Consider the following 14,305-nt stretch of genomic DNA (forward strand, 5'->3'; position numbering starts at 1 on the left):
TTTTTATAAGAAAGTAAAGAATAAACTTATATATAAATATATTTAGTTATTTCATAAGTGTTATTAATAATTATTATTAAATTCTAATTATATAAGTAATTACTGAATAAACTGAATAAAACTGAATTTAATCTTCAGTCTCAGTCTTATTATAATTTTAAAAGAATGATTATCTTTTATAGTTTATTCTAAGAAATTACTCTTATTTCACTGTTCTTGTATTAAATCTGATCATTTTTCACATTATTTCTCTTATAAATGATTCATTTTCAGATTTTTTTAATACTTGATTCTGATGAGACTTATATCAAGAAATGTATGAGATCAGACCAAATGAGATTAAATGTGAAATTCATGATTCTGCCGGCTAGTCTAAGTTTAGCCCGTTGATCAGTGTTCTACACTTTTCATATATTATAAAAAAAATAGTGAATACAATTAAGAATTAGAAACAGTGCATGTGAGAGAATTAAGTTCATTGAATTGATACTAGAGTTCTACTATCTGCATCACTTGCTAATAAATAGTATAAACTTGAAGTTCTCAATTGTGAAGCTTGAGATTAGTGTTTTTGTAAATACTTGGGGTTTTTATGAGCTCTTAGATTGTGGATTTACAGATACAGATACAAATCTGCTTATAAACACTTCGAGTTATAACTTTATAGATGGTCGAGCTCTAATAGGAAGTAGTGGAAATAAGTCAAAATTTGGATATGTTTTTCAACTCCGAATATATGAAAATGGAATGTAGAAAATTAACCCTTTCCTGAGAGATAAAAATTCGTAAAAAGTCATGAATAAGCCTCCTGAGTACTGCTTGAGAGGCTCGTGTGGCACTTAGACGCAACATCGTTCATTGTAGCAAGGCAGCCCAATATTATTACTCTGGGCGGACCCGAATAGCCGATAAAACGAATAAAACATAACATGTTGGGATTCATCGTGATGGGCAAAATATTTCTGTTTCCTGATGGCTGCGTTTGGGGGGCGGGGCGGGGGGGGGGAAGAAAAGAATCCAGAGATTTGAAAAGTTGAGGAATGTTCATCACTCGAGCCACTTCGCGGTGACGCTACCGTATTTCTCTCCTGTTCAAGTTGACCCCGTTAGTGTCCGAATTAACCCATTCTAATAGTTGTTTTTTCCTCGTCTTGTAAGACATTAAAGCAAATCAAATTTCCCATTTTCTTTTTTTGCTGTTGTTGTTGGACCCGATATACGTACCTTGACAGACCAGTTCAAATCTCATCTCTGCGGAAAAATAAGTGACGCCAATCGAATACTCGACCTCGTAGTAGTCCTCGCCGTGGTTTCCCTGCTTACGCTTGAATTTCGAGCGCGGGATCGAGGAAAGGTTGTAGTTTAAGACGCAATGTTCGCGGCAGTCTAGATGAACGTTAATTTAGCAAGGGAACAGCCACAGGCATTTAGTGGGTCAGAAACACGAGACGACGGTTTGCGGGTAAGAAGGGAAAGAAGTAAAGGGTTGGGCCTGGTTCACCTTGATTCAAGTAGACCGGTGCGCTCGATCCATCTAGCGGAGAATAGTATATCGAGCTCGAGAATACCAGGGGATCATCGAGAGGGACGGCGCGGTACAGAGGGAAGGATTTTGGGGTGTTTTCTTGGACTTTGTCGCCCTGTTTTGTTTGATGTTATTATCAATGCCTAACATGACGTTATAGCATGCTCCAATATATAGATGACTCTCGCAAACACAAAAAGAAGGAAAAGGAGAAAGGAAAAGGGGTTCGCCGCGTGGGAGAGAAGATGGGGATCGGAGGAGAGGACACAACGTACCCGTTTGATACACCACTGCATGCACTCGGAATGCTTATAAAGGCCCTCGTACTTGTCCCAAACTCTGTAACGGGGTTCATATTAACAGTGAAATAACATGGCGGTTGAGTGAAAACAATTGCACAGGAAGAAAGGGATTCACCGTACTTTTTGTCCGTTGGCATACCCTGCTTCCATGGCATCCACAGTACCAACCCATAATTACCACGACAGTATCGCGATCTGACATTCCAGGTTGGCGTAGCAGAGAGTTGTGATTTGCCTTTCATAACGGCCCCACGGACAATTGCAGTCCATCTTCATGGGGCAAAAAAGTCAGAATACATGTGAGAGAGGGAGAGAGTTGAAGAATAGTCAATATAATATACAGACCCATTAGGCGGCTGTAGAATTGGAATAGGTGAAACAGCCTGTTTGATTTGGCGGTAGAGATAAGTACTTTCCCCAAAGCCGCCAACAAGGATAACTGCGCTGATGGGACCCTGTTTGGACGCTGCTTTGATTTGATCGTTTAGCAATGCAAGTACTTCTTCTATCACCGGCCGGAATACATCTTTCATTTCGGTGTAGGTCATCTCCAAGAATCCAGCACAGATTCCGACGCTGGGATCGTCTTCGACTCCGGGAACTGGATGTATTGAATTCCGAGGTTAGGTGGTGTTACATGATACAATGGAGAAAAGTAGCTAGTGCGCTAGGCTAGCAACTTACTGGGAATCTGGAATTCAATATCTTCTTCATCTTCGTCTTCATCCTCTGTTCCAAAATTGCGTTTTGTCTGTGTGTTTCGTTAGACGGCTGCTGCGGTTCTGAATCGGTGCTCTCGCGAACACTTGCCTCCTTTTCAAAATGGCTCATTGCCTGAAAGCGGAAAAGAGTCAGTGAACGGTGTATGAGTTAAGGAGATATGAATAGAAAACTATCTCTCACCATCGCCTTCGCATTTTTGGAGATAGGCTTTCCGTTGAGTTTTCTCATTAGGACCTCCTCGAACTTCCGGTTCAGAAATGTACTCCCGCACTGGCTACCTCCGCCAATAGCAGTCTCCTCCACCTCATATGGGTAATCCACAGATTTCATCTTGTACGTAATCAAGTCCACAGTCCCTCCACCAGCATCACAGATTACCACGCTCTCCCCAACCTTGATGTGGTGTGGATCTAGCGCTTTAAGTGCATAAACAGCAGCCGCCTCGGGCTCCGACGTCATCTGAAGAGATGTGGTGTCGCCCATACCGGCTCTCATCGCAGCAGTTCGCGTCTTCTTCTTGGCAAGATCGGACCAGACAGCAGGGACAGTGATGATCCAATCCAGCTGGCAATCCTTCATCACGGCTGAGCCGTAGAGTTTCTCCAAGTGAGCGACGGCATGCCTGCGCAGACCTGTCAGGTATGCGGTTACGATATCTTCTGTAGTGCGCTGATATTCAGGGGGAGACACGAAGAGGTCCTTTAGTGTCCTTGAGAGTTGAGTCAATCTGCCGACTCGGGAATTGTCTGGATCCAGGTCCAGTTTGAACCAGATATGTCTCTCCTGTCCATGTTTGATCTGGAAACCCCATTTGAATTGTTCGTTTCCTGGGCCGTCGAAGCGGATTTCACTGTGGAAAAGAGTAAATTAGTCGGTCATGCTTGAAATTCAACCTACTGTGAGGTCGAGGGTTTTCATATATTTCCCTTACGTTGGAACTTTTTGACTGCTTACTCCTCGACCCCAGTCGGTGATAGGGATAGCAGCGTCGGTTCGCTAGTTTTAACAAGAAAATAGCGGACTGCTATTAGCCTCAACCCTGCTGAAACCCTGCGAGAACTTGCCCCTCTCCCCCCCCGCAAAAGTCGAGATATTCACGACATACCTGGGACGGGTCACTGAACGCAAGGCCAGAATACGTCGTCCCGAAGTCGACGGCTATCATAATACTTGTAAGCATTTTGGTAGGAACAATTTCTTGATCTCTGCTTTCCAGCAAAATAAAGCTACAAATTGCTCTCCTGGTGTCTGGCACGAATGTGGAAACGATCGATATTTGGGGAAGACCGACGTCCTCGGCCACAGCACGAGCGCAGGCGAATTTATATATGTACGCACATTACATGTATGTACTAGAACCCCGCGTACACAGGTTTGGGTGGAACGCCGAAGAGGCTCTGCTTGGTGGGTGCTGGTTGAGTGTCAATCAATATTAATGGCCCAGCTCAGACGGGAATTGTCACAACCCTGATCGGACCAGCGCATGTTCGTATTTATCGCGCTCTATTGGTGGTGGCCTGCTCGGTAGCAAGGATCCATGCTCTAGACCGTGCTATCTATGGCCGGCAGTGCACGCCAGTCGTCCCGTTGTTGTTGAACGCCCTGGAGAACAAAGTGCTCATATTTTAGTGCTGCCGTGACCTGCCACGTCTGTCAGCCTTGTCCCAAGGAGAGCGGGCTGGCTTGACTCCTCAATGAGCTCATGGGAAATGTTCGTGTCTTCCTATAAGGCGAAAGGGTCCAGTGTATCTACACCCGTAGAGATCGTTTTCTTTCATAGTACAGGACATACATGACATTCTACGAGATAATAATACGCTTTGCCAACCTTCAAACATGAACTCGAGGGGAGATGCGTCGACGTTGTCGACAGCTCGGAAAATTGAGGAGCTGGATCATTTGATCGAAGTCGATGAACTACAGCAAGATTTCGCCGCGCTTGAGAATATCCCAGACGAAGAAAGGTCAATATTATTTTTCCTCCATGAACTGGAACGTGCAAATCAAGGTCTCCTTGTCCATCCCAATCTAACCATGTCATCAGCATGAGAAGCAAAGTTGGCACTGCAGAAGCGATATTGGATTCGCAAACAACGACTACAGCACCCCGCCGCCTGGGAAAAGACCGGCCCCGTTCAAAAAGTGCTACAGGAATACGCCCAGACGTCGGAAACCAGAGCCCTGTTCGTAATGTCCATGTTCAAGAACCGAGCGCCACTCGGCCACCTGTGCCTCCCCACAGGTCAGCAGCCGGGAAAGACAACGCCTTTATTCCAAAATCCCATGCGGAAAAAGAACCTCCCAGATACGTCTATAGAGGTGCGCTCGACGATTCCCCCGAGATGGAACTTACCCACCAGGTACACCGCGGTATCACGCAGGCCGGGATGGGGGCGTCGTATGCTGAAAGAGCTAGGAGAGCTGTTGCCCCTGAGATAGATATCGAAGGCATGTATCAGGAGCTTATGTACTACCGTCGCGCTACACAACATGCATTCCGGGAATCCGAGTATTATAAAAGGGTTGCTGGCTCGCTCCATAAAGAGCTGGAGGACTGTAAGAAAGATCTATGGGAGGCGCAGGACGAGAAGAAGGCGCTGGGACAGCAAATCCTAGACCTAGGAACGGTAGCGGAAGGGGTGACGGACGAAGTCCTGCGAAGAATCTTCCAAAATACCATCGGATCCGCGGTAGAAGCTCACTCCAAGGTTTTTGGCAAACCCACAGGTGACGATGCTGAGCGTTTGGGGAGACTGCTCAGCCCGGAATGTACTAAGTTGCTACAGCAGTTTGGTAGAAAGTACTACCACAGCTTGCTTGCCAGTGCACTCTTCAAAGAAACTGCTGATGCAGTCGGGAAGAAATACGTGGTGGGAGCAACATCGGGAATTTTAAGGCTCACCAGAGAACTTGGCGTGGACCTTGATCCCCGTAGTTCATTGACGTTTTTACAGGTGTTAGAGGAAATTCTCCATTTACCATCGATGGGTGAGCTGTCTCCACTATCAGTAATTATACATAAGGCCGAGGAGAGCAACTGGGTGCTAACTAAACGGACGCTGTTGATCAGGGGTACCACAGCGGGAAATTAACGTGTGGAGATCCAGCTTCGTGAAGCTTCTCCAATACCTACCCGAAGTCAAGGAACTAGCAAATTCTTCCGGGGCCAAAGCGAGCGCAGAATCAGAGCTTTTGGAACTCGTCGATGAGGTATGGGCGAAACTGGAACCGCACATCCCCCTAGGAGACAAGGGCCGTCGCGGTCTGCAGAAGCTATTAAAGCTCCAGGCAAACCTTCGCGTGAAAACTAGCCTGTCCCTCGCGTCCTACGAGCTCAAGTTCCACGAACCGGGCACGCAGTTCAACGTTTCGACCATGAGAATTGTCGATATTACGGAGGGGGAGTGCGAGGACGACGAACTTCACAGACTCGACAGTGAGAGTTGCGGTCGAAAACTCGTTGTCGGGTATTGTTTTTTTCCGGCTCTTTATAAATGGGGCAATGATCGTGGATTTGATAATGAGAAGGGCCATGTCGTCGCGCGCGCTACTGTCTTGCCTGTCTATGAAGATGACCCCTTTTTACAGCAGCAGATATTCGATGGTAAGTGTGCATGAGGCATGTGTCAGCATCGTTGCCCCTTTTTTTCCCCGCTCAATATCATTGGTTTTACTTTCTTCTCTTTTCATTTCGGTTGAACTGGCAAAAATTGCGTGATATCCTTGCGGGCGAACTTCCGACCCAAATTTTCGGCATAGGTTTCTGACTTGCATTTTCTCCTCCCTTGTTCCTCATCAGACGCCAACCAACCACCAAAACTCGACGACATCCCGATGGCAAATTCTCAATCTTGAAGCGTCAACGAAATTCTTAAAATCTAGTCCACGCCCATTAGCGGATAATTCGAGTCTATAAGCACGGCTACATATAAGAAAAACAAACCGGTTATCGTCGAATTAATATTTCTTTTAGTTGCGATCATTGCAGTTCATTACATCCCCCCCAACTTTTTTTTTTTCCCATCTAGTGTAGTCTGGGTTTGGGTTGTGGCGAGGGGCGACGAGACGAGGAGAGAGAGGGGGCTGCCCGACCACACAATTGACACTTGACACTTCAACTGTGCGTGTAGTTATATATATATGTGAGATAATAGTTAGGAGGATGTTGAAGAGGGTTGTTGAACTATTTTCATGGGCTCTGGCAATGGGATAGTTATATGGGAAATAGAGTTATAGCATCGAAGGGGGGAAGTGCTTCCCCATTGTTCATTGGCAGGTCAATAAATGTGGAAATTCCAGGAAGAGTTTCTTTTTAAGAGGATACTGTATACAACGCCCTTTTTTCACTATTAATTGAAGAAGACACTGCATTGACATGTAGAGAACCTCCTACCTAAACGAGTATCGCTTGATCGCGCCAGCCCCAGATATAACTATCTACCATTGCACCCAGTAGCTCTACGAGAGTCGTATGCCTATTATAGCATGCAACCGATTCATTCCACCGGGAACGAGCATGATACGGTATGGAGTGCGATGAGAGCCACTTCAAGTTCATAGTTGAAATACATTTAAGATTCGGCTTTCTTTAATCATTCTGCATATAATAAAACCATCATGTTCTGTGGGTTACTTCATTTTTTAATACTCTTGGTTTCCACCGTTTCTTCCGACGAATCCATTGCACCCCAGTTTTCCAACCCAGGATCGCCCTTATCGAAATTTCCGAGAAATAGAGCTCTAACAGATCAAATGGAAAACGAAAGGGAAAAGAAGAATCCATGTCATATCACATTGGTCGGAGTAATAAAAAGGAATAAAAAAACATATAAAGTAACAAGAGAAATGAAAAATGAAAAAAAACAGGAAAAAAAAAGAGGCAACGAGGATCGAAAAAATTTCATAGGAAAGTGGGTGTGGCTGTACACATTACAGGAGAGGGAATACATCATAGACGCAATTAAAGTATAACGGACACAGAAAGAAAAGGAAAGAGGAAAGAAATGTAAAATAGAACAGCAACGTAACAAGATATTGCAAAGGTGCAAAAAGGAGACAAAGGGAATTGTAACAAAACGAATAAAAGGGAGCTCGTAGAACATTCAAATGACAGGACTGGACATATGTATTAACAATGGTCCACAGTAAAGCCACAACAGACGGTGGAAATTGTATCAAGGGAGAAGGCGAGAGGCAGGAGATGTCGGGAATATGGATGCTGATTGCAGTGAGTGGTCTAGAAGAAGAGGTATGCCAAGAGGAAACTGAGGAAACAAAGACCAGCAACAACTCGCAATGGGACGCCAATTTCCGCCGGCTGAGGGGGGTGCTGCTGTAGCCCAGAAGATGTCGATCCTGGTGCGGTGCTGCTGATTTTTCGTTGTCCTAGACCCTGATCTGCAAGCTGATCTCTCAATTTTTCGATTTGTGCTCTGGCTTCCGCAAGTTTGGACTTCAGCTCTTCACTTGCGGTATCTTCTTTTGGTGGTACGGCGGCGAGAGGGGAATGCCTCGATTCGGCTTTTGGGGCATCCGATGACGTCGCATCTGGTAGAGCAGCTCGGACTGCTGTTGGTGTATCAAATTTAGAGGCATTGGGGGAGGTGTACGCCGGGGGTTCTTCCTCAGGAGAAGCCTGCACAAGCAATCTATGTAAACGTGGATCCTCTCCGAGGCCAGTGGGGATAAGATACCGACAACTGGGACATACAATTCCATTAATTTCCGCGGTTGCGGTTTCCGCAGAGTCCTGGGGAGGCAAAAATTCGACTTTTATTTTCTGTTCCTGAATAGAGCTTTTTGATGTCTGCTCAACGTGCTGCCACTGTAGCTATGGTTAGTACGTGCCTGACGGGCATAGTGGATTGCACAATGGGACGTACGATCGAGCTGACATTGGAGAAATCCTTGTCCGTGGACACTGCGACAGACTGGACCAAAAACTTGTCTTTAGACGTGCCCACTGACCTGTCATCCTTCATCGCCTGAAGAAGAACTGTTGTTGTCGTAAGTTTCTGAGTGAAATACCTCAGTATTGCGAAGGATGGGAATGCTGACTGACCTTGAACATCTATGCTCTCGCCTGCTCCAATGCGGCCAGAGTTCGGGCGCACGCAATAGCTGAATGGCAAAGGGTCAGGACGTCGAATGTATTAAAACATCGAAAGGAAGGGGCTGGCGAACCTTTTGGGAGCTGTTGTCTTGACCTACATACATCATGTGGTGAGTTTGTAGCTCAAATTGGATGAGTTGTCCTCCCAGCGAAGCGCAACCATACATACCTTGAATGCAACCGGCTCATCGTTGTTGTTTTCTATAGTGAGGGTTTGGCTGACTTCCCGAGTAAACGGCCCTGTAGATATATATACGTCAACGGGCATGTTAACTCTGTGATAGAGGGATTGGATTGCACTCACGTTGAAAGCGGAGGAATTTCTGAGGTGGCTTCGCTGTGGGATCCTGGACGGCGCTGGGATCCTTCGTGCGGTCGTCTTCGGTGATCAGGTTCACTGACATTGTGTCAGGCGGAAAAGTCCAGGTATGAGAGCTAACACTAAGGATGTTCAGGCTGGGGGACGGGGGGCAGGCGTGAGAAGGGCGTTGATTATGATGATATCGCGAGCAGCCAGCACACAAGACAGCTCGGGGTGGAACAACATCAACACAGCGAAGCAAGGCCCGGGCTAGGCAAGGCGGCGATTGGTCAGCCCGTCACGTGCATCACCCCTAGTTTAGAGATGCTGCAAACTGTAGGATGGTTAATCTTCTATCATTATCGGAGGAGCTAGCTACGTTATATTACATACGGTGCATATGTGTAGGCTACTGGGGCAAAAGAGCTCAATCACCACCAGCGCACTGCTGGTAGAAGGGCCGATCAACCGCGGGACCCACCCCCAACAATATGTCTTGGAGGATAACGTTGTTGTGTGTAATCTAGCTACGCGAGGTACACTAGATAGGTTGGGGGATAACGTTGTTCTCCAAGAGGTTATGAAGCCCTCAATAAGCTACGAACAACCGCAAATAACGTGCCAACCACGTCTCCACCCCATGGTTAACTTGAGATCGGGTGGAACGCCGGATCTGACAAAGGAATATGTGCCAATAATGTGTAGAAGAAGAAATCCAGAAACACCAGAAGCACAACAAGAAACAACAGCAGGCGTGCCAACACCTGCAACAAATCAATTGCCCCAGGAGCTTTCAAGATGAATGACACAATTGTGAAAGAATAATGAGATAAGTTCAATAACAATTTTGAAGATTCAGTTGTAGACATTTACAAGAGATCAGATAATATGAATAGCTTCAATAACTATAATACAAATTCCTCAACTGCAGTTTTTATTGATATAAAAGGTGCATTTGATCATGTTTCAATGTCAAAAACAATTTAAACTTTGAAAAAGTTGAAATTTCCACTTTCTTTAATAAAATGAGTTGATTGACACACTCGCTACGGCCGCCGATCCACGTGATCGGCGATCGCAAGCTCCTATAAAAGTGTGGGATGGTTCATCTGTTGTATTCGTGTGAGAAGAGCTAGCTATATTTATTCATACCGGAAGAACGTAGGGTTATTACACGACCGGATTATGATTGTTTCATCATTTCAATCAGCAACACAGTCACTGAGCTGTAAATCATAGTATAATAATGAATAAATGATGAAATCACTGTAAATAAGTTATAAACTAAAAAAATCAATTATTATATTAATAATGTTACTGAATTCAATCTATATAATAACTAATTTTAAAAATTATCTTATTTATTAGTATTATTCTCTTTAAAATTACAGATACTTCTATCTAAATTCTCTTAAATTAATCAAACTAAGTTTTTTTTATAGTTTTTATTTCTAGTTATATTACTCTTATTAATCATATTACTGAACTTATAAATTAAGATTTATAAATTAGTTATGATCTGAGAGACACTGTTATCAGTTATTTAATATTTAAGAGTTAAAATTTCAGAGTAATTAGATACTGAGTATTTAGAAGTCTATATAATTATTAATTTTTAAATATCTTAGTAATTAAATAATTAATATGATTATCTGATAGTATCTTAATATGAGAAATTAAAATATATAAGTTTAAAACCTGTAGAGAATACATTAAATTCAGAACTTAAGTATCTCAGATTTCTAATAAATATAGAGATGTATAAATTACTTGAATAAAAATTACTCTATATTTCTAAGCTGAGAAGTTATTATTATATGTATTTAATTATCACTTCTTTATATTTTTCTATGTTTTTATTATCTTGATATAATCTTAATATCTGTGTTTTTCTTCTGTATAATTAACACTTAATCTGTATTTAACATTATGTAAGAACTTATTGTAAGCTTCACTTGCATATAAGTATAATAAAAGAATAATATAGCAGGCTATGCTTAATTAATAAATTATTTCATTACACTTCATAGATTTCTGCTGAAAGTCTCTAATTCTTAATCACTGATTCTTGATTGAAGAACTTATAGAGTTGCTATTCATTTACTCTAAAGCTTTATCTTGTATATATATAAATATCTGCTTTAATTACTGATTATCTGTAAGAGATCTATACTAAATAAATCAGTATAATATTTATAGATCTTGTAATTCAAAAGTAAACAATATTAAAGAAGGAAAAGAAAGAGAAAGTATAAGAATCAGTAATTAAAGTGAATATTTATACATATATATAATAATACACATAGTGAAGCTTTGAGATGAAAGAATAAAAATTTCATAGATTTTTTAGTAAAGAATCAGTGATTAAAAATAACTGAGAATCAGAGCTTTTAATAAAATCTATAAAGTGTAATAAAATAGTCTATATAATTGATTAAGTGAATTTTGTTATATTAGTCTCTTCTTTTCTGAAGTAAGATTATATGTAGTTCTTATCAGTTAAGAGCTGCAGTCTCAGATAATACAGAACTCAGAGTTCAGATCAGATAATTATAGCTGACTTATTTTATAAGATATTATTAATTACAGTTATAAAGTTTTTTATCAAGAATATCTTTAATCTCTTACTTAAGTTTATTATCTTCTGCTATAAGAGATCTACACTGAAAAGATCAGTATGATATTTATAGTTCTTATATAACAAAGTAAAAAATATTAGAGAAGGAAAAAAGAGAAAGTGTGAAAATCAGTAATCAGAGTAAATGTTTATACATGTATATAGTAAAGCTTTAAGACAGAAGAATAGAAATTCTGTGAGTTTTTCAGCTGAGAGTCAGTGACTGAGAATTGAAGCTTCAGAACAGAAGAATGAGAATCTATAAAGTGTAATAAAATAATCTATATAATTAATCAGACACAGTCTGTCACATTAATTCTCTCTTATCAGAAGTAGTTCTCACTAATCAAGAGCTGCTGTTTTGAATAACACAGAGCTCATTGTTTAGATCAGATAATTATAACTAACTCATTTTATAAGATATTATCAGTTATAATGTAAGAAATTCTGCTTCTTGTGAATTCTTTATCTCTATTTCTATCTCTTATGTAATCAATAGAGTTAGTGGCTCTTGACTATACATAACTATATAGACTGAAGTTTATGAATACTATTTATAACTCAGCTTGAATGCTATTATATATTTAATCTTTATATTTTATCTTTCTACTATGAATACTTCTAGTAATTAACAGTATATATTACATCAAGCTGCAAATATCTGAATAATTATCTGTGAGTACTTATTCTTAAATTTCAAGCTCAGTCAGTCAGCAACTATCTGTTATAACTGAAAGAATTAAAAACTTATATACTTTAATCTCTATAAACTCTACTGCAGACACTCAGAAGTAGTTATCTAAATCATTAATAATTTCTATAAATGAAGTCTCAGAGAACTTATTAATTACTCACAGAACATTATTCTCTATATCTGTGATAGAGAAACTCTTTAAACTTATAAATAAATTAATCTCAGTGAAGAATATTCTTGAGTATCTTCTATAAGACTAAGCTATTTTTCTACAAGATGTGATTCAAAGGTTTCTGCCTAAGCGTACAATTACAGACGTACGCCGGCTTCTTATATATTGTACACTAAATTAATTAGTAGCCGCTATGACCTCTTTACATTTGTAAGTAAGTTTGAACGTAGTTATGTTATTATTCAACAGTTATATATTCTTCTGAATCACATTCTCTCTCATCAGATTTAGTCACACTTATATAATTATAATATTCACTCTAGCTTCATACAGATTAGCATGTCACTAGTGTTTATAATCATATAATCTATCTCTGATTCAGCTAGTGTCTTATATACACTCTTATAAAGAAACTTTCACTATATTACATTACTTATTCACTAACTTTTCTCATTCTTCAATCATCTTCTTCATTATCATCATTATTAAACATTATTATCTCATTCAAGATTACTGTCTCTTCTTCTGTTCAACACCTTCTATCTGTTTATCTATTACATTATATGTGTTTCTGATAATAATCTCTTATTCTTGTAACAAGTGTCATTGTAATACTCATACTAAGCAGTTTATTAGCAGTAAGTGTAATGTATTGTAGAATATAACTGAACTTGTTTATCTTCTAACAATTGTCAGAATGTATTATTATGAATAGTATATCTTCTTCATCTTCTTATACACTCTTAATTATTTTTCTTCTCAGCAGCTTCTAATCATGTTTTCTGACATAATTTTACATGAATACAGATGCTGATGTTTATTTTTATTTATACAGAATCTTCATATATTGATAGATCTGCATTCACTGATAATAGTGAACTCAATATTAAATCATTGATTAAGAACTTGAAGAATATGATAATGAAGAAATTGTCTGTGTTATATATAATCAGATCTTCTGCATCTCTCTCTGTCTCTTCTACTGCTATTTCTTTCTCTATCACTCTCTCTCAATCTTCTATACCTGCTTGTGTGTCTGATTCTCCTGCTTCTGCTATCTCTGTTTCTGTAACTCTCACTCTCACTACTTCTACTCTCTCTGATTTTATTATCTCTGCTTTTATTATCAGCTCTTCTCATTTTAAAAAGATGTCATATAGACTTCATAAACTATGTTTATCAGTATATATACTCTCATCTTTCTTACTGACTTCTAGAACAATTTATTGTATAAAGACTGTATATAACACAACTATCTAAAGCTCAGTCACAGACACTGATTATTACATTGATTTTAAATATTTATAATAAGATAATTATTCATTTATATCAGAGAATCACTTCTCTCTTCAACAGTGTCAAGATTATAAATCTTTTTCTTTTTCATCTTTTCTTTCTGATACTGATTTTTCTGTTCTTAGACAAAATTGTTATGAGTTTTACTGTGCATGAAGTTATAATATTTACAGATATTAAGAAACTTTTCATAACTGATAAATTTAATATTACAGGTACATCTGCTCTAATAAATTTCTTTGAGATGATAGATTCATATCAGTCTATTCTCTGATATCTGTTATCTGACTTTGTAATACAGATGAAAGATATCTGTGTTTTCAGAAACAGAAATATAAATATCATACTTTTTTATATCTGTAAGTGTGAGACTCATACATCTTATCTGAGATATTATTATGAAAATGAGCTGTTTACACACTGTATTCTGCTTTCTGCATTTCTCTGTGTCTCTCTCTCTCTTTCTGAGAAGCCTTGTGTGTGTTGTAATTATATATACAATTCTAAGATGAGCAGATATTTATTCAGTAATTGTTATTTCTGCTTTTTACAGTTTTATATAC

The 14,305-nt window shown here is 39.8% G+C and overlaps 4 protein-coding genes across 7 annotated transcripts; 2 read left to right on the forward strand and 2 right to left on the reverse strand.

Moving 5' to 3' along the window:
• Positions 1–449: 449 nt before the first annotated feature.
• BDCG_02367 lies at positions 450–6,355 on the reverse strand. 3 transcript variants are annotated; one of them, XM_045417908.1, is made up of 12 exons: positions 5,684–6,355; positions 3,656–5,543; positions 3,482–3,546; positions 2,731–3,400; positions 2,638–2,661; positions 2,512–2,578; positions 2,173–2,428; positions 1,948–2,097; positions 1,801–1,864; positions 1,502–1,640; positions 1,225–1,386; positions 450–1,088 (listed from the first exon to the last, which is right to left on the reverse strand). In XM_045417908.1, the coding sequence occupies exons 2-12, from the start codon at positions 3,728–3,730 to the stop codon at positions 1,048–1,050; spliced, it is 1,713 nt and encodes a 570-aa protein (XP_045280008.1). In that variant the 5' UTR covers positions 3,731–5,543; positions 5,684–6,355; the 3' UTR covers positions 450–1,047. The 3 variants fall into 3 exon arrangements, with proteins under 3 accessions (XP_045280008.1, XP_045280009.1, XP_045280010.1); XM_045417909.1 differs by having other exon boundaries at positions 5,600–6,113; XM_045417910.1 differs by lacking the exon at positions 5,684–6,355 and having other exon boundaries at positions 2,731–3,546; positions 3,656–4,129.
• Positions 2,494–7,004, forward strand: BDCG_02368. 2 transcript variants are annotated; one of them, XM_045417911.1, is made up of 4 exons: positions 2,494–4,514; positions 4,595–5,538; positions 5,621–6,154; positions 6,350–7,004. In XM_045417911.1, exons 1-4 carry the CDS (start codon positions 4,387–4,389, stop codon positions 6,403–6,405), a joined length of 1,662 nt encoding a protein of 553 aa, XP_045280011.1. In that variant the 5' UTR covers positions 2,494–4,386; the 3' UTR covers positions 6,406–7,004. The 2 variants fall into 2 exon arrangements, with proteins under 2 accessions (XP_045280011.1, XP_045280012.1); XM_045417912.1 differs by having other exon boundaries at positions 2,838–5,538.
• Positions 6,846–9,911, reverse strand: BDCG_02369 (integral ER membrane protein Scs2). Its single transcript, XM_045417913.1, has 7 exons — positions 8,967–9,911; positions 8,832–8,902; positions 8,734–8,756; positions 8,612–8,670; positions 8,433–8,545; positions 8,261–8,374; positions 6,846–8,185 (listed from the first exon to the last, which is right to left on the reverse strand). Exons 1-7 carry the CDS (start codon positions 9,064–9,066, stop codon positions 7,787–7,789), a joined length of 879 nt encoding a protein of 292 aa, XP_045274613.1. The 5' UTR covers positions 9,067–9,911; the 3' UTR covers positions 6,846–7,786.
• Positions 9,912–13,281: 3,370 nt separating this feature from the next.
• BDCG_16562 (uncharacterized protein) lies at positions 13,282–13,620 on the forward strand (the record flags this gene model as incomplete). Its single annotated transcript, XM_045425778.1, has 1 exon — positions 13,282–13,620. A coding segment is annotated over one exon (338 nt), but the record flags the coding sequence as incomplete, so codon positions are not given.
• Positions 13,621–14,305: the final 685 nt, after the last annotated feature.

This window comes from Blastomyces dermatitidis (assembly GCF_000003525.1).
Source record: "Blastomyces dermatitidis ER-3 genomic scaffold supercont1.2, whole genome shotgun sequence".
Lineage (NCBI taxonomy): Eukaryota > Fungi > Ascomycota > Eurotiomycetes > Onygenales > Ajellomycetaceae > Blastomyces > Blastomyces dermatitidis.

What these genes read in the sequence shown, in the direction of transcription:
- BDCG_02367 (XM_045417908.1), bottom strand. Translation starts at nt 3,730, where the DNA reads ATGCTTACAAGTATTATGATAGCCGTCGACTTCGGGACGACGTATTCT. An exon ending in TATTGAATTCCAGATTCCCA is followed by an intron (nt 2,429 to 2,511) that starts GTAAGTTGCTAG and finishes CAATACATCCAG; the next exon opens with TTCCCGGAGTCGAAGACGAT. An exon ending in TGCAGTGGTGTATCAAACGG is followed by an intron (nt 1,641 to 1,800) that starts GTACGTTGTGTC and finishes CAAACAAAACAG; the next exon opens with GGCGACAAAGTCCAAGAAAA.
- BDCG_02368 (XM_045417911.1), top strand. Translation starts at nt 4,387, where the DNA reads ATGAACTCGAGGGGAGATGCGTCGACGTTGTCGACAGCTCGGAAAATT. An exon ending in TCTCCATTTACCATCGATGG is followed by an intron (nt 5,539 to 5,620) that starts GTGAGCTGTCTC and finishes GCTGTTGATCAG; the next exon opens with GGGTACCACAGCGGGAAATT. An exon ending in ACAGCAGCAGATATTCGATG is followed by an intron (nt 6,155 to 6,349) that starts GTAAGTGTGCAT and finishes GTTCCTCATCAG; the next exon opens with ACGCCAACCAACCACCAAAA.
- BDCG_02369 (XM_045417913.1), bottom strand. Translation starts at nt 9,066, where the DNA reads ATGTCAGTGAACCTGATCACCGAAGACGACCGCACGAAGGATCCCAGC. An exon ending in ATGAGCCGGTTGCATTCAAG is followed by an intron (nt 8,757 to 8,831) that starts GTATGTATGGTT and finishes TGATGTATGTAG; the next exon opens with GTCAAGACAACAGCTCCCAA. An exon ending in TCTCCAATGTCAGCTCGATC is followed by an intron (nt 8,375 to 8,432) that starts GTACGTCCCATT and finishes CCATAGCTACAG; the next exon opens with TGGCAGCACGTTGAGCAGAC.